The sequence below is a fragment of the Oxyura jamaicensis genome, chromosome 3 (genome assembly GCF_011077185.1).
Source record: "Oxyura jamaicensis isolate SHBP4307 breed ruddy duck chromosome 3, BPBGC_Ojam_1.0, whole genome shotgun sequence".
Classification (NCBI taxonomy): domain Eukaryota; kingdom Metazoa; phylum Chordata; class Aves; order Anseriformes; family Anatidae; genus Oxyura; species Oxyura jamaicensis.
In genome coordinates this window covers 49,538,414-49,557,938 of record NC_048895.1, presented here as the reverse complement: position 1 = coordinate 49,557,938, position 19,525 = coordinate 49,538,414, and the positions used below count along the sequence as shown (strand labels likewise).

The following is a 19,525-nucleotide window of genomic DNA, read 5'->3' as shown; positions in this document are numbered from 1 at the left end:
CAAGGTTGTTGCTGCCAGTAAGTGCTAAAAGAACCTGGTCACACACACATACAAAAGAGAGAAATAACTTTCTCTACAAGTTAATGAATATGGCACGTGGTGTTACATACAGGTCTGGAGATAAATACTTACACCAGATGGCTTGAGAGAAGCTCAACAGCCTAATAAAGCTTCTGTTGGGGATGACAGTATGGCCCAAAGCCTCTCTGTTTCTTTCTTCTGGGCTAAAATTCTGTTGATGTTATAACGAATTTTACTGAAGAAAAAAATTAGGGTATATTGCCATATCAGGATGACTTGCTAAGATTCTTTCTCCTCTAAATACATCTGCAAGGCAGTGTTTGAAACCACTTCCGGCACAACTGTACATATCCACTCCTATAAGCTGTCAAAGACCTGGCAGGAAATCTTTGCACTGTTTCTCTTTGTTCCTAGCTTTTAGTAGAATGACCATCATGAAATAGCTCTGCAGTGATGACTGTTTTTTTAATGAAACAGACTGGGATGTACAGAGTATAGCTCAATGAAGGGAAAAAGGAAAACAGTCTCCCTTAGACCCCCTCCCCCCCCAGATAAAACAGCTCCATGCTCACGACCTTTGTGTGTGTTCTTGCAAGGCAATCAGCTTGAGAAATTCAATTCACATAATGTCCAATAATGAAGGAACATTACCAAAAATTGACAAGAAGGTTAATTTTTAAGGTTATTGATTACCTCATTTAGGCTATTATCTTAATTCCTGTACGTTGGAATTAATAGACTGGAAAACAACAGAGGAAAATAAATGTTTTTATTGGAGATAAATCAATTTCTGTATCTTGGACTCCAGGTAAACACAAATCAGAATTTTTAGCGTCAGTTCAAATGGTTTGAAAATAAATACTACTTTGTATTTATGTGCCACCTTTTTCATGGCTGCCTTTATGAGCCAAATTGAGACAATACATACAACTGCCATAATGCACATAAAATTATGAACTTTCTTTTTTATGCACATTCTACTGTTGATGATTGGAATTACTTATATCATGAACAGAGTGAGCTGTAGATACTTAACCTACTCAATGGTTAGAAAAAAACATCTATATGTGGCCCTTCTACCAAACGGTCATTCATCACCAAATAAAATACTGTGATCAACTATTGGAAGACTCATGGAACTGACCAGAAATCTGGCATGAAATTACAGTGACTTATTAATACCTATGGTCAAATATCCAAATGTAATGAATGATCATATTCAAGTCTTAAAACTAGAAATCAATAAAATTCTACTTGTGATTCTGAACTTGGGGAATTCATCAAGTTGGAAGCAGTGTAGGCTTAAAAAAAATCTACTCTAATGCAGATAGTTAGGACATTAACACTGTGCTTGTTAATAACACTAATTGACATGTTTATTATAGAAATAGGCAACATAGGAGATAAACTGAAGTGATTCCAGTGCCTTTCTTAGAGACAGACAGTAATTATTATGAGAGCTTGACAAATAATTATGATTAATTTGTTTTTCTTAAAAACTGGACTGTGTACAAACTGCCTGCGAAATGACCACAGCATGTTCTATTATTTATCTGAGATTATTATTTAACTTCTACAGCAAGTCATTATTTCTCAGCTCCTATTTTAATTAGAAATGAATATTTCATCTTATAAGCAGGAATAATATATGCAAGCAGATTTTTGTTGTTGTTGTTCCTTGATTGAATGGTTTGTACATGTAATCAGCAAAGACACTGATTTCAAATCCAGATATAGCATCTGAAATCCATCTTATTATTTCATTAGCTAACTAAAATTTAATGCTGACAAAGATATTTGAACAGCCAAGCTCAACCTTTGGTTTTAAAGGACATAGGCAATAACAATTATTTTAATGGAAGATTCACAAATAGTATGAATGGAAAGGAGGCCATTTACCCTGTCTGATCCTGAACAGGCCATACTCTGACCTGGCTTCCCAATCCCCCCATCCCAAGACATTCTTTGACTGCTTTTTGTTTATTTTTTTCAATTCTTTTATTTTCTTCTGTCTTCTTTATTAGGAATATGACAGTAGGGAATTCAAGTTGTTACTCCTACTGCATATCCTATAGTTGCTTCTGTCATTCCCAGTCAACCATAAGCTGTCTCTGAGCCCCTTTTTCAGACTCTGCAGGGTTCCATGAATGCCCTCAATAAGTTCTCAAGGCCTCAGGCACCATTTTAATATGATTGGTTATTATCACAGAGACCTTGAATGCATCTGCTTTTCTTGCTTTCTTTACAAATTGCTCAGTTAACTTCTTCCTCTATTGCCATCCTGGATCCTGACACAGTCTTTCTAAAGGCAGGATTCTACAGAGAACATTTTCTAAATGACCTGTGGAGAAACAATTTAAAAAAAAAGAGAAAACCCAACCTTCAGTTTTCCCCTCTCCCTCAGGTAACTATGTAACCTTGCTGCCTTACTCGCATAATCCATTAAAGACATATTTAGAACTACTATTCTTAACAGATCTGTTATTTGGAACAAGTCTGGCAGATAATGAGTTGCTGCTACTCTTACAGGAGACAGGAATGAGCACACTTAAAATCAAACTCATTTAGAAATCTAAAGAAATTTTTGCAGATGTTGATGTTATTTGGCTAGTTTCAATCATGATTTTCACCATTAATAAATGAAATTGTTGAGTCAGATGCCCTTACAGATATCCTATTATAGCATACAGAGAAGAAGCAAATTAAAAGGACAGGAAACAGGACTGATTAAATTTCAAGTGTCATGCTATTTATACGAAGCCTGAGACTTTATCTGCAAGAGGAAGACAAAACTCAGTAATTGTGCTGCAGCTTTCAGAACATTAACCATCTTGGATACTTAAATTAGGAACCTGAATACATACTCAGGCAACTAATTAATTGATGTGATTAATACCTGAACTTCTCTACTTGCTGTTGACTTCCATGGGAATTACGGGAGATCAGTACCTTTAAAATCAGGCCAATTTATCTAGGTCTCAGAGTGTGCGCTTCAGGAGCCTAATTTTGAGCATGTTCATTGGAAAATGCAGGCTCAGAGCAGAAAACAAGCAACCTTCTTCTAAAGCATAGAAGGTATTACCACTGAACAGAGAAAAGAAGTTAACAAGAATCCAGTATCATTATATATTAAATATTCTACACCAGTACAACACACAAACTACTAATCACAGTCTTTACATCAGGGTAGAAAAATATGATGAAAATAATAAAATACATGTTATTCTTCAACCTATTCTCTCTGGAGATCTCTGCTCCAATATGACATGGAGATGGCAAAACAGAAAAAATTGCACAAACTATTCTCAGTTCATTGATCTAGACCTGTAAATAACTAACTTTTAGTTTCCAGTTGTCAGTGTATGGGCATGAGATCCTAAGAACATCAAAGGTGTGTGTCAATAATGCATGTTAAGCTTGGACGAAGTACCTCATACACGGTAGGAGACTGTGGCTGGCAGGTACAGAGTGGCTGGCCTAACAGATCTTTTCCTAATTTAAATTCCAGTGGTTCAGCGTGAGTCTGAAGAACAGTCAGGAGAGGTACCTAATATTATCAGTGTTAGGGACTGACCACAGCCCCCATTCCCTGTTCCTCTGTGTCACCCAGTTGGAGGAGGTAGAGGAGGGTGTTTGTAGTTTGCTTTTTGTTTCTCACTTCTCTCGCTTGTTAGTAATATGTAATAAATTATATTAATTTCCCTATGCTGTGTCTGTTTTGCCCATCACAGTAATTGTTGAGTGATATCCCTGTCCTTATCTCAACCCCTGAACCCTTTCCATTGTATTTTCTCCCCCTTTCCCTTTAAGGAGGGGAAATGAGAGGGCAGTGTGGTGGAGCTCAGCTGCCCAGCTGGGTAAAACCACCACACAGCAGTGTATCTCTCATCAGCCAGTATTACTGGTTTTCTTTTTCTTTTATTATTACCATGGAAAAAAAAAAAAAAAAAAAAAAAAAAAAAAAACTTTTTCCTAATTTCTGTTCTTAACGTTAAGGTGGTATTAAGAACACCATCATTAACTTACCAAGAATAAATTAATGTGAACACCAATGTGTATCACCGCATTTACTGATTTATTTTTTTATTTTAAATATACCATCTCCTCACACAAGAAACCTCCTGTTTGTGGGGCTGGCTTCCCGGGACCACACAGTTGCATGCTGATGGGTGGATTTTACTGCTGCCCACCCAGACAAGGCTGCAGCCCTGCAGCCGGTCACCCTCAGAGAATGCTCTTGCCTCCTGCCATCAAAGGCAGCTGCTGCAGCTGCTGTGGCACTGAGGGTGAGCAAAGTGGCCTCAGTCACCCTAACCAGCACCTAGCAGAGCACACTCACAGTTTTCTTTTCTAATTAAGGGTGGGTTTCAAATGACTGGTAGAGATATCCAGATATTTCCTTGCAACTCCTGCAATATGCAGTGCATTAATCACACATGCACAGATCACAGAGATCCACTATATTTTCCCCTTAACAAGCCAACTGGACATATGCCCAGAGTTGTGTTCAAGTACCGTATCACAGAAAAAATTCATTTTAAAGCAAAGCTAAGATTAGAAGCTTCTGAGTGACGTCTGCACAAGGACAATGCAGCACTGATTAATAGTGAACTAGAGCTAAGCAAATCAGAAGACAAAATAAGTGGGCCTAATCTTTATTCATGCATTTAAAAAACAGAAGCTGGTCTTTCAGATCTGAAAGAATTTCAAAAGCATTCGTTTTAGTGCACCTCCTTTTTTCCTCAGTGTAGCCAGATATGACAATGCAGCAAAAATGGTCTATCTAGCCCAGCCAAACCGAAAGTACTTGGGATATCATAAGAATGCTGGTCCTTGTGATGTGAACTTCTAGACAAAATAAGCCTGGAAAAACAGGCAGAACAAACTGACTTTTGCAGAACGTAGATGACACACTGCATTGCATGCTGCATAGAGTACTTTTGTTTTGAAGGGAATGGCCCTGAGTTTCTGTCTCTGTAAAGCTAAGTCTGAACCCAGAACTAAATTAAAGGTTTGAACTTTCAGGTTCCTCCAAAGTTGCTTTCTAATATACAAATCATAAGAATCCACACTGAAAGAAAAAACTCTGGAAATCATCATCTCACATCTTGTTGTGCTGCAGTAGTACTGCTCCGGCTCAGTCAACAGCCTAGCCTAACTCAAGAAGCTGCTTTTGTTAGGAAAAATGTCTAGTTCCCTCTACACTGGCAGAGTTCTGCACTTCCCAGGTCCTCCCAGTATGAGTGGAAAAGCAGCAGTTTGTTCTGGCAGCCCTACACTTTGGAGCATGCATCTTCCATCAGATTATTCCCCTTATGGATATGAATATTGTTTATTCTAGTAGGAAGGCCTGTGATTTTTATGGTTCACGTTTTACTGCTCTAGCTCACAATTTATTGTTATTTACACCACTGTTCACCCAAGATCTATTAAGAGGACCCTGTTCATTTTAGGAATTCTATTGCCTATTTTTCAGCAAATACCCTTGTGCACAAAGAGTATCTCTGGGCTGCAGCCAGACCTGTGAGTGTATGGGTGCACACCTACACATTAGATCCTGCTGTATCTCCTTTGCACCTGTATTTATGGGGTAATGAATGCCAGTAATGAAAACCTGTAAAACTGCTAGCTGAGTTTAACAACTTTCCATCTCCAGGTAAATGAGAAAAGGGAAGAAACAATCTAATAAAATACCAGGAGGGCTGGCGGAAGGCAGTTGGCCTTGTTTTCTGATCAGTTACCATTATTATTTCATCAAGTTTATTTACAGATTTGGTTAAATGCTTATATCTAGGATAATTGGTCTGATGTGTGAACTGCACAAAAAATTGATTTCTAGGAAAAAGTCAATTAATTTTAATTGCATCCTTTTTCCTCCCCACACTACAGATACAAGTTCAAAGCATCTGTGACAGTCTGAGCAGCCAGGAGTGCCCCTGTCGCTCTCCAGGCACAGCAGACAGGAGCACAGAGGAGGCACCAGGGAGCATGATTCACATGTCCTGTTCCTTTGCAGCTCCATTGGTTTACTCATGTAATGGAGAAGGCTGAATATCACAAGCCTACCTGAGGATTGTTTTAACCCCAGAAGTGTGAACTGTGACTGTTAAAATCCACAATGGGAAATGTAAATATTAGAGTGAGAAAACTTTTTTGATATCGCACTATAGTACAAATACGTTCTGTAAACTGTCTTCTGTGCTGTTACAATGGCATACGTATATTATTTCTTTCTGTTATTTGATGATCTCATTTTTTCATGGATTCCAAAAGAAGAAAAATAGATGTTTACATTTTTTTGGAAATGTAGAATATTGGATAAATGAAGCTACTTTCTTCAAAAAATAAGCTGGGAGCAAATGAACAAAAACCCGACTGCAGGTAATGTCTTCTCTTAATTATGCCTATGATTTATCACATTATTAAACTTCCTCCTCTTTAAACCTTAAAAGCCATCTGTTACTTTGTCTGGGAAATAAAATGAGCCTCCAGCTCTCCTGTCTTATCTGCTTTAAAAAAGCCTTGACTAAAAAGTGTAGCAGCCATAGTTCTTTCAGATAAGTTGTCCTTAATATGCTTCATTATGCTTCATTATAGCTGCCCAAGAGATTGAGATCAGAGAGTTTTGACCCCTTCTGTGGCATGAAGCTTAGATCTCCTGCCTTATACTGCGAACATAAAGAAAGAACTTTAGCTGCTTCTCTACTCCAGAGTATAAAAGTATGATACAAATCCAAAGCAGTGGTTAGGAAGGGTGAATCAGGATACATAAAGTACCACAGATCTTGAAGAAGACATGATATGTCAATAGCTTGATTTTATTGCTCTATGAGGTGTTCTGTGAGGGAGCTTTATAGGATTAAAGGAATGTTCTCAGAGAAGCACCTATGGACACCTCTGACACAGCAGAATGAGTTCTAATGACATCTGCTGGATTTAATTTGTCCAGTACACAATGTAACCTTAAACATTCTGAAAACTACTCAGATCAGCTCTCAGTAGAAATGCAGTCATGCTTTCTGCAAATAATAGAAACAATCAAGTACGCAGCCTAAAGTGTTTTGCTCACTGATATGAGAAAATGAGGGCTCCATGCCATCTCATATAAATTAATCAAAACTAAAATTGGTCTTGAGGAAAAGTTCATGATGAAGAGAAGTTCTGAAGTTCCTGAGCTACCTTCCAGCCTTAATGATAATGTAATTCTGTGACTTTGGCTGCACTCAATCTGATTGCTTGTCTTTCTCTTGTACCCAGACAGGAATTAGCAGATAAAGCAATCCTTTTGGCATGTCCAAGGTATGAGTAATCATCCAAGGGAACTTGGCCTGCAATCTCCTTTGGAATTAAAAAAAAATTATAAATATCTTCATTTCTTGTCTGCCACAAATAGGTTCACAGACAAATAATCCTTCTCCTCAAAGATCAATTGAATCAATGAATGAATCATGAATTGCCCACTTTGTTCCACTTCACTCCGTCGAAAAATGTCTGTGCTGATTGCCTGCCAATGTATTTTGTTGTCCCAGCAGATGAACTGCTGTGAGCATAATCTGATGTTTGCATCAGTTCCATAACCAATTTCATAATGGTCTCCTGTGGTGCATAGAAGTACTCATCCCACCCAGTTCACACATATGGCAGCCATAGTATTATCTGCCAAGAGGTGAGCAAGCATTTTGTAAATCAGCAGTTAGACCTCCACAAAAGTGTTTGAACTGTACTGAGTTCTACACCCGCTCCGTGTAAGTGAGCTCACCAAGTCCAACAGAGAAACATTTGTCACTATCGTTTTGTGGGGAGAAAAGGACTTCTATTCAGGCTATTTCTATCAGATCAGAGAGCAGAAAACATCCTACAGAGCTGTTGGAAGGGTGTTTGTCACTTGATAGGTGCAGTCTATCACCTATCACCTAATGTCGCTGTCAGCATACAATCTTTAAAATCTTGAAATTACTGAGTCTGATGAGCTGTGACTGCTGCTTGGAGCAGTGCCTGAGGTTGAGCACTACTCTGTTCTGACTTTTCATCTGAAGAGTATAAAGAACGGTGTGAAGTTCTAAACCTCCCGTTGAGTCAGTGGTCCATACAAAGATGCAGGACATGCTTGGTTTCCTGAAGAATGTAGTTACTAAATGGAAAACACTGAAAATACATTAGTGGCATAAACAGTTGAAGAAAAGTAACTTGGTACTGGAAGTGGTTTTGGCCTTCTAGAAATCAAAGAAACTACAAGAGAAGATCATATAAAAATCTCTTTTCTATTTACAAGAAAAATGCTAGGCTTGAATCTTGTATTGAGAAGAGTATCTTCTATAGCCATGAGAAAAAGAGAGACAGAGAGGTAGACACTTATGCATTTGGCTATAACATTAACAAAGAATGAGTCAAAAATAGTTCCCACTCATTTGGCTGCCACCCAAATAGGAAAAGTAATGTGTTGTTGTTTTTGCTGTGTTATTATTATTATTATTATTATTATTATTATTATTATTATACAAGAGAAAGGAATGATCCAAAGGAGCAGGTTATCTTCTCTTCCCAAGAACTTGTGCTACTACTACATAGTACTAGTACATCCAGATAAAATATTTTGAAAATACGATCAATTTTTAGGCAGCCCTCAGACTTCACAAGTAGAAGGCACTTGTATTTGCTTCCTTACAGTAATTCTTAGCCCACATAGACTTTTTTTTTCCTAAAAAAAAAAAAAAAATTAAAAAAATACATGTACAGAGTTAATTGCAACATGAGAATTCCTGAAGGAGAACATCAGTCTTCTCAGGGACTGAGAGAATTCAAGTAGTAATTTTTGACATCAGGGAAGGGTGATTTCTAGGAACTTCTTTTTCCTTGCTTCCTAGAAATCCTGCAATCCCAAGCTAGTGCTGACTCAACAGTAATGGCGTGTGAGAACTTGCAAATGCAGCAGCTGTAATTGCTTGAAGAAAAGTCCTTGCCTATCCATAAATGTTAGAAATTGAACTCCACATTTCAGTGGCAATTCTGAATAAATTACCCAATAAAATGATTAGGTTGTATATGAGAAAATTATACTGGGAAATCAGTAATTGAAGATGCTCAACCACAAACTTTATAATTATAACCTTTTCAAACTGTATAGGTCCAAGGATTTTGAATCTTTTTGAATAAGGTAGTTAGAGAAGAACACTCTCTTCTCATATTTTTTTTTGTTTGTTTGTTGTTTCTCCTAGGGATCCCACTGATGGGTAACTACAAATACACTATGATCTCTTAGACAACAAAAGTATCTTTTGCCCTTGGTTTTCTTTTTCATTAGGTAGCTTCCTGACATGATAACTCTCCAGTGACTGAAGATGAATCTACTACCTTTGAATCAATTCCTCTTTATACAAAAGTGCAGGTGTGCTGTGTTCTCAGTAATGACTACCAGTGCACTTCTGGAATACAGAACAGATCAGGACCAGACATAATCACAATGTGTGCTAATAATGTGCATGGAGTTCTGGGAGTACAGGGGACTCAGCTTTTTCCATAATGCAGGATCCTATGTAACTTGTTACAGGAATACTGATGGCATACTGTGAAGTGAGAGTGAAAGCTCTCAGATATAATGGAGTTGAGGAGCTCGATACCAGTGTTCAATATTGATAACTTTCCTGGGGTGATGGAGTAGGACTTTAATTTGTAGTACAACGAGGAAGTCAGAACTTGGTCTATTAGTACTTTTAATGGATTTCAAATTCTACTGTTTATTATTTATTGAGCAATATGGATTCTCTCCTTCAAATCTGTGCATGGGGCCTTCGGAGCCTTCTTTGTGAAGGACAGAAGAGCCAATTCAGACTTTTTTTTTTTTTTTTTTTTTTTTTTTTTCCCCAGAGATCTTGTGAAGAGGCCTGTCTCCAATCCTGTAAACCTGTGATAGGTAAAGAAGGCTGTGATAGGTAAAGAAGGAGATTAAGGCTTCATCAGCAAGCATTGGAGCTGCTAGTATTTGGAGTAGCATTCTTAACCCTGCAGAAAGGTCAGGTAAAGATATGTGTGTAGAAAACTGGTGGTACCAGACAGTCACCAGTCAGCTCCGTGCAGTTAAAGAAAAATACAAAAAAATATTTTATTGATCCCATTCTCGCTTGGGACATGCATGTCTCCCGGTTCTGTAGATATACTGTTATTAAGAATAGATACCTTGTGGTGTTTTCCTTTTGTGATCTGAGACATTTATTAACTTCTCTGTTCTATGTGATAAGCCTGAGGGTTATCAGCAGTTCATCCCCAAATTTAAGAATTGAATGCTTTTCAGAAAAGCCTAAGAAGTATTACCTTTTGAAGTTTCAAGCAAAAACTTACAGCTTCTTAGAGGAGGGAATCACAGAATCATAGAATGGCCTGGGTTGAAAAGGACCCTAAAGATCATCTAGTTTCAACCCCCTCCCTGCTCTCGGCAGGGTTTCCAACCACTAGGACATGCTGCCCAGAACCTGGAAAGACGTCAGAGTGCCTGAATTATGACTATTAACTGTCAGAGTTTACCAATCCTTTTGTATTTCTGTATTTTGTATTTCTGTAGTATTATCCAAATGTAGCCATTCCTGCCTCTGATACCTGTTGTCTTGAGAAGGAAAAATCACTAGGGCAGGCACATAAGGATACTTCTGCAGCACTCTCTCCAATGCCCAGTGCCTTCAGCCCTGGGATGTCCTCAGACAGACTGGTGTGTTGCTGTTGTTTTTTTCTCCCAACCCTTACTCATTTGCTTGTTTGTTTTAGAGTCCACAGCAACCTGTGTCTAACAGCTCATCTGCATGTTCTGTGAAGAAATACCCCATTTAGTTCAGTTTGAACTTGGCACCTGGTATTTGTCTTTGATGAAGCAGATGAAAAATGACCATGCTGGTTCTGACTGAAGTTCAGTTTTATAACCAGACGCTGCAAAACTACCTGTGCTTACAATAGCCACTGAGATTCCTCAGAAACCAGACATTTTTATAAGGTATCAGCTTGAAACATGTTTATGTAAATGGAATGACCAAAACAAGGCATTTTTAAGCATCATTTCTTAAGAAGGAAGGCTATGTATTTTCATTGTGTGTACATCATTCAGTGTCCTCTTTATAATTTCTGACCTTGTTGGCTTATATTATCTCCTTTGTCTGAGGTGAAGCAGTCTCAAAAACATTTAAATATATTTAACATGAAGGAACATTCTGGTAGAATATGAAATTAATTATTGCTTTGAGGAAAAAATATCAGTACAAACTCAAGAATTACTTAGCCAGTTCACCCTTCCACTAGCCTCTAAGCACCCAGATGTGCCAGCCAGTCTGCCAGTCAGCATATCAGACCAGTTTTGAGTCAGCCACAATATTTTTTGGTATGACTCAACTGTAATAAGAGAACTGAGGGAAAACTAAAGGTAATGTGGAAGGTGTTGTTAAAAAGTGCCACTGATGGAGAAGGGAAGAACTAGAAATACTGTGGGCAGTCAGCTCAGGGAGCACATGAACACCAATGGAGATTAATGCCATCACATAAAGGGGATGGAGATGTAAAGAACAGGACAAAAATGCATGGGAAGCCAGACTTCATTATTTTTGTTTATCATAGGTTAACTTCCTTACTATCAAAATGTACCTTTTTGACTAGAAATGAAATATTTACAAAATTACAAACTAAAGGTTTATATTTGTTCCAATTTTTGTTAAAATGCAACTGTTACTTATTTTATCTCTGTCAAGGCCAGGTAGCCATATTACACTCCTCTCAGTCTCATCATAGCTCTAAAACATGATAGGTGAACAATTTGCTCTATGACAGAGCAGATCCATATTGAGAGGAGGCTGTGCCAGACATACGCCTAACAGATTTATATCTGCACAATTTGGGATTGTTACTTTTCACCAGTGATTTATACATTAAAAACAATCAAAGCAAAGACAAATTTTTGCCTGACCACAGATTCAAATTGGAAAACAGTTGACAGGTTACCAGTGCAGTTCTTCTGGAAGTTGGGATTCTCTAGTGGGTGCCCTGGGATGCGACACTGAAATCTGTGCTGCCAGAACTCAGGAAACCAGGGGTTGCGGGTGTTGGTGTCCAGACGCAGCTTCAGATAGTAGTCATCAAAAGACAAGACCTCTGGAGATTGCAGTTTGATAGTGATGCCTCCGTTTGCTTCAGGTTCATAACCTTCAATGACTTCATCTCTGTCTGCCCAACCATCACTGAAAAGAGGCAAAAAAAAACTTTATTACCCAGAGGAAAATTGTTTTAAAAAAGTAACTAGCCAAAGGCAGGCCAGCACCCCTGGAAACAAGCAATTCAGGAGAAATGTAATGGCATATCTAAAATTCAGACTGAGTGGGAAAGAAGAAAGCACAGTGATACAGACTTGTAATGAGCAGTCTGACTGACTTCATGCCAAGCCCTCATTAACTCATCTGAAATGAAGAGGATTTAGTCTTGTCCCTCTGGAAAGATTTTTTGGGCATAGCTTCTAGTGTGATCTCTTTATGACTGTATCTCTTTGCCTTATTTAGGCTATCCTGTGAAGGTAGAATGAAAGAATTAACGTCAATGGAAAGGAAACTAAACCAGGATCCTGGGTGTTTTGCAGAAGAGATCTGAGCATGTATGGATTGTACACCTAGAAGAGTAATTGAAATTAAACATAAAGTGAGGAATATGTTGTGTTGGAAGAGAATTTAATACTCTATTTATCAAGAATACTTGATAAAGTTGAAGAAACTAAAAAGAAAGCCACACGCTATTCTCATACTGTATAGCGATGTGATAATGTTCTTTTTTTCTTTCTTTTTCACACTTTATTATTATTATTATTATTTTAAAAATGGCTTTCAATTTTCCTTCTCTGTTTATTCACTTAGAGACATTCCTCAAAATCTGAAGATAAAACTTTCTTGAAAACATTATTTCATGGAACATCTATTTTAACAGGTTCGAACAAAGTCAATTTTGCTTAACATTTGAGTTTTAGTTTAGTTCTTTTAACTAGAAATCAATTGATTTAGTGTCATTCTCCCATTCCTATTAGGGTCCCCTAAGAATAGTGGTATTATGGTCTAATTTAAGTGCAAACATGTCAGCCATTGCTTAGTTTTAATACACTGGGCATGTCATTAGAGAAATAGATTACTCTGGCATCTCAGATCTATCTGTATCTGGTCAGAATTGAAACAGCAGCACTGCTGCTGTGAAAATCAGACAGATGAAGCACTTTCAGCATGAAAAATATGACTGACCACTAAAAGAAATGCCCTTCTTTCACTTAAGTGTCTCTGCATCCAGACAGACAAAAAAAAAAAAAAAAAAAAAAAAAAAGTTCTTTAGTTCCTTGTTAGGAGGCTCTTGCACACAGCATTGAGAAGAGCATCAGAATGCACAACACACCAGCCAAGGGCTTTTATGAGGCACCTGGCATGGATGTGACTGGGATTCCTAAATGGAAAACAGGTAAGATATGAAGTAGCAAGTTCTGTCACAGTGCTCGTCAAACAAAGGTAGAGTGACTATGCATTGGTCATGTGAGAGTCTTTGGAACCTAGCCACCAGACTGAGCATATGCATGGTTTAGCTGGCTGGGCTGCAGGCATCTGGAAAAAAAAAAAAAAAAAAAAAATAGCAGCTCTCCATGGAAGTACAGGAAAGCCTACGTACTGAGTGATTTTCACAAAGGACCCAAGACCCAAGACTTTATTACAGGAAGTCATTTAAGATAGGGACATCTGGCAGCACTCTTAGTGAGTGACCAACACATTCCTTTCCACCTGGGCTGGGAGTTGCCACACTTTAAGACAGCACTACATGGCCCCTTTGAGCCAGGATTTCTTCTTTGTTTCACCATTTGCCACGAACTGGCCAAACTTTCTGGACATACCTACCACTGACCAAAATCCTCCTATAGCCAAGCAGCATAAGATACATACATAGCATGCATGTTGCATCTCATATGTGGTAAGAGAGCAGAAAGCAGGAGAAGGAACAGGGAGTAGTTCATGGGAAGGAGGCAACAATGGCTTACGAGTCCCTTTATGAAATGCCGGTGGGCATGAGGCTGAGCCCCAGAGACCATCATTCCTGCAGGCTGAAGCCAGCACCATCTGCTGGGTAACAAACTTCCTCCTTCAGCCTGTGGGTTGGCTGGGTCCCTTCATACCACCACAGCCCTAGGGATAACCACATGGCATGGCCTAGGCCTGACAGCTGCCTTTGAATGTTGTGGAAGTGCACAGAGTTCAAAGGCCACAAATTGCCTATTTCTGCATCCTGCCCCACTAGATTGACTTGAGATTTGGAGAGGGAAAGAAACCACAGCTCAGCCGCTCCTCATTGTCCACATGCTCAGTGCAGCTAGTAAAATGTACAGTGTGCCCCCTTACTACCTCATAGCAGGACACAGTCCAGATAACACAAAGGTAAAGGTAAAACCAGGAGACCAAGCTTGTAGGATTTCACATAATTCAAGCCAGCAATTAGCACCAAAGAGAAGAAAAAGACACATTATTTATTTTTATGTGGGGGAAAAACAAGCAAGAGGTCACTCTTACAGCATAAGTTATTGAGTCCTAATTGCATGATTACTTCATTATTTGTCACAATGTTTATGGCTTGCAAACTCTAGACTCAAGTAAAAACATTACTGAGACAAAAAGATTAAGTAAATCAGGACATTTTTTACAAGATTTTCTAGAGGTAAGTTCTCAAGTGGCTGGATTCCTACCAGCCAAACATTACAAGTGATTTATTTTCTCTCTCCTCCAAGTTTGCCTTGGAAAATTGCCACACTCACTCTGAAGGCAAAGCAGAGAAATTCTGCAAAGGCAAAAGAAAGTGTATTTCAAGTTCTTTGAGTGCAGCTGATGGAAAAGTTCCCCTAAATTGGAACATGGATTGTCACCTAATGTTTCTTTGTCTCTTCCTAGCCACAAATGTTTTTTGTTCTTTCTTCAACTTCCTCAAATAATAATCAAATTCCTCTGATAATTTTTTGTTCTGAACCAAATGTGAAGAAAAGGCATGGGAATCAGAGATAAAAGCTCATATGTGTTGAAGATCATTCGGGAGCTTTGCTCTACTTTCAGTAAAGTCAAGGAAGCAAAAGGAGTTCTCTGGTCTCTGAGGCTACTCCTGCCATCCTGGTTGGCTGAGCTGAAAAGTGCCCTAGGGTGCCCATGCAGCCCCATCAGCAGCAGTGGGAGGAGGATTACCAGAGCCCTAAGGCCTTTTTACAGTCTCTAATTAAATTCCTTTTTATTGTGAAAAAGGAACAAATAGAAAAAAAATGTCTGGAAACTGTGCATAAAGATACTATAATGAATAAACGGGCAGTACTGCAGAAGACAATGTTAAAAATAAAATGACCTTTCTAAAGCTGAGCAACAGTATGGTCCTGATGCCCAGGTGACAGTGTACATGGCAAGGGCAAAAACACAAAACCGATAGCTGATACAGGGGAAAAATGAAATCTCATTTAAAAAAGCAGTGCATGCTACTCTTTTATTGTCAGAATCCAGTACTTTCCACCTACTTTCCTTTTTTATCCTGCTGAGTACAAAGTAGCACTGCATGTTACCAACGCATCTCTCCTGAGTGCCTCTACTGCAGATTTCAGGATGAGGCCCAACGTCCTTCACCCAAACTGCCTGCCCCTGTGACTGCCCACTGTGGCTTTTGTGCAACTGTCGGGTATCTTGTGCAACAGTTAATCAGAAGGTCTGTGAAAGTGTTTAAAGCATGAAGACAGAAACAGTCAGGGATGGAAAAGTGTGTGGGTTCCAAAACAGCAACCACTCTGTTCCCTGTTATGAGGAAAAGAACCAACTGCTTTTTTTTTTTTTTTACAGTTTTGGGGTGTTTATCACAATTGAATTGTCCACTAATATTTCACAAGCTACTCAGTCCGAGTCCCATTCCAGAGGCTGACATTCATGATGCCAAATCCAAATTTCAGCATTCGGTCACAAACAAAACTCAGACAGAAAGGCAAAAACCCAGAGTTACTCTGACTAGCTTTGGAAGCCCTATTTCCCATTATCACAGACTGAGCTTGAAGAAACTCAGGAGGGAAGGGATATCATTCAGAGGGACCTAGGCAGGCTTGGGAGGTGAGCGAGTGTGAACCTCATGAAGTTCAACAAGGCCAAGTGCAAGGTCCCGCACCTAGGCTGGGGCAATCTCAAGCACAAATACAGACTGGGTGGAGAATGTATTGAAAGCAGCCCTGATGTAAAGGACTTTGGGGTGTTGGTTGATGAAAAGCTCAACATGTACCAGCAATGTGTGCTTGCAGCCCAGAAAGCCAACCGTACCCTGGGCTGCGTCAAAAGAAGCATGGCCAGCAGGGCAAGGGAGGTGATTCTGTCCCTCTACTCTGCTCTTGAGAGGCCCCACCTGGAGTCCTGCATTCAGCTCTGGGGCCCCCAGCACAAGAAGGACATGGAAGTGTTAGAAAGAGTCCAGAAGAGGGTCACAAATATGATCAAAGGGCTGGAGCACCTCCCCTACAAAGACAGGCTGAGAGTGTTGGGGTTGTTCGGTCTGGGGAAGAGAAGAATCCAGGAAGACCCTATAGAAGTCTTCCAGTACCTAAAGGGGGCCTACAGGAAAGGTGAAGAAGGTCTTTTTATAAAGGCAAATAGCAATAGGACAAGGGATAATGGCTTTAAACTATAAGAGAGTAAATTTAGATTAGATATAAGGAAGAAATTATTTACTCTGATGGTAGTGAAGCACTGGAGCAGGTTGCCCAGAGAAGTTGTGGATGTCCCATCCCTGGAGGTGTTTAAGGGATGGACAGGGCTTTGAGCAACCTAGTCTAATGGGAGGTGTCCCTGCCCATGGCAGAGGGTTGGAACTGGGTGATCTTTAATGTCCTTTTCAACCCATACCATTCTGTGATTTTTTTTTTCTTAATTAATTTACCATTCTATTACCATTTACCATTCTATTAGAATGGACATTTATGAACTGTGGCTTAGGCTGAATTGTTGAACTGAAGTCATGTATATTCTTGTGACTGAAATACCAGGAGAAATATAATGGATTTCCAGTTTCCTCTCCTCTTCCAATCATGAACTCCATCAGCTGCTTTTCACAAGGGCTGATGACACAACCAGCAATCAAGTACTCTATTTATGTCTCCCCAGGACTTAACTCTTAAACCATGTGGCAGCAGTTCAACTCTGCCTTCCAGCATTACTGTTCCAGATACTTTTTCCAAATAGGCAGAAAAATAACATGCTATTGCTTATGAAAACTACTTGGAAGCTGTTCTGTGATTATTGTGGGAAGTAGCACCCTTTCACATGAAAGGAAAACAAAATAAGTTTCTCTGTCACGGAAACTGACTGGCACTTTGAACCCTGCGCCCTTATAGGGCTTGATTTGATGGACAAAGGTATAGAAGGCAACTGATGTGTGCTCTTGTGTCTGGAGTATGGCATCGACAGCTTTGTCAATGCCATTTGCACTGGCTTACGTAATGTTTTCTTAAGAGTCTGCATTCATGATAACTTTTTTTTTTTTTTTTTTTTTTTCCTGCTGTGTTGGACAAGTCATATAAAATAAATTAAAGAAATTAAGAGCACAAAGCCCTTTATAAATGTCAAATAAATTATTTTCTGCAATAATCCTTCTGTCTGGGGCAGATATTCTTGTTATTTTAAAATGAAATGAAACAGATATCCCCCTCTGGTATGGCAGCAGGGTCTCAGGTAACCAACCATAACTGTCACAAAAATGGTCAGAATATAGATTCTCGCCTTTCTGTCCTTTCCACAAAACTAAAGCACATGTCAATATACTTTCCTTATAATGTCAATACACAGCCCTACAGAGCACATTTCTAAATGCCTTTTTACCATTGCTCTCAAGGCTGCCAGCTGGCCTGCTGCTATGTTAAACTTCTAATAGGTTTAAATATGAGAACAGCACCACTTAAAGAATTCAACACTCAATAAAGTGCCATGGCCATTTTGTTATTTATGTCAATAACTTTAATGAAAATCATTATATGCTGCAATATTTTGATGCTTTATTTGGAAGGTGCTTGTTGCGCACTATCTTTCTGTGCGTTGTACACACACTGCTTGTTTAGATTTTTAGACACAACTTACTTAGAGGCATTTCAAAATGCTACAGCCCTCCAAATAGTGATAAGTGGAGTTTAAATAATTTGTAATTTGGTTCTGATAAATGTCAGTCCTCTTGGTGGCTGGTCAGACCCAGAAGCCTACAATTTGTGTTTCTCTATCTCATTATAAAAATCTCTTCTGATAGTGCCCTAGTGGAAAATCCAGCATGGATTCTCACCTCTGTCTGCAGGAATACAATCTTAACAGCCTCCTGTGTGCTCTTCTGGAAGAACATAAGGAAATCTAGAGCTCCGTGTAAGAGCAGTCCAGAAGTACCAGTGTGTCATGTGGGGTAATTTCACAGGCTATTCCACCAAAAAGTCAGTGTTGTTCTGATATGAGCAAAGGTGGCAGAATCAGGCCCAGAGTAATTTGCAAACAGCATTGTAACTGGCTGCTCAGCTGCCCTCTTCTGGGAGGAGACTTAAAACATAAATAAATAAATAAATAAATCTTACTTTTGCCAGCCTGGTGTACTGGAAAAAAAAAAAAAAAAAAAAAAAAAGTAACTTATTGCGAAGGAGGATGAAATTATTCTCTGGCAGTAAGGAGCTCTATCAGAGATACTCAGTGTCTGTGTAACAAGATTCAAACAGAAGATGTCATATGAAGGAAATGGAAACTACCCAATATTCACACGTCAGCAGGTAGCAAAGTGACTTTCCTCCTTCAGCTTATACATTGTGAGTCAATCCCACTGGTCACCAATATCAGCTGAAAGGTGCTGAGCATTACTGTTAATCAGTATTAGGTCAAACCTGAGAAGCAAAAGGCCATTTTTTTTTTTGCACTTGTTCATTCATTCAGCTAATGCAGTGGTATTACATACTTATATTGAAAGGTGGAAGAGCTTTAAAAGGTGGAAGAGCTTTCCTCAGTTGCAACATTATAAGCTCTTAAACATAGTTTTACTTTTACGTGTTTGATGTGTTTGAAAATCTTAGTAGATTAGTGCAGTGGCTACAGTGACGCTCATATCTCACTGCTGCAAGAACAGGCTGAAAGGCTGTCTGTTATCGTGCCATAATCTGGTGTTGCTGAGCGTTGTCTGACCTCAGAATGAGAAGAATCAAATTCACTACCTCTTGTCAACCGGAAGAAAAAACAGTGTAAATAGGTCAGTGCTTTTACTTCTCAAGCATAGATGGAGGTGGGCAGGAGGCACCACTTTCCCAAACTGCCTATCTTTTACAGAATGCATCACAAGGTACCGTGAGATTGGTACCTGGTCCCTTTCCACAAGCTGTATTGGGCTGAAATGTACCTTGAATTCCAGCCTTTAGATTTGTCCTAGATGTTGACCTTCACAGGTCAGTCCAGACTCAAATCAGCTTAAAGCATTGTGAGAATATCAGCTCTGCAAACTG

General features: G+C 39.1%; 1 protein-coding gene across 8 annotated transcripts in view; it reads right to left on the bottom strand.

Annotated features, from left to right (window-relative positions):
* GRM1 (glutamate metabotropic receptor 1) overlaps nt 1-19,525 on the bottom strand; it is a 191,486-nt gene that overhangs the window by 53,287 nt on the left and 118,674 nt on the right. For all 8 annotated transcript variants that reach the window (XM_035321825.1, XM_035321824.1, XM_035321823.1 and 5 more), the window contains exon 4: nt 11,995-12,230. In XM_035321825.1, coding sequence (XP_035177716.1) covers nt 11,995-12,230 — 236 coding nt within the window. The remainder of the gene's footprint in view (nt 1-11,994; nt 12,231-19,525) is intronic.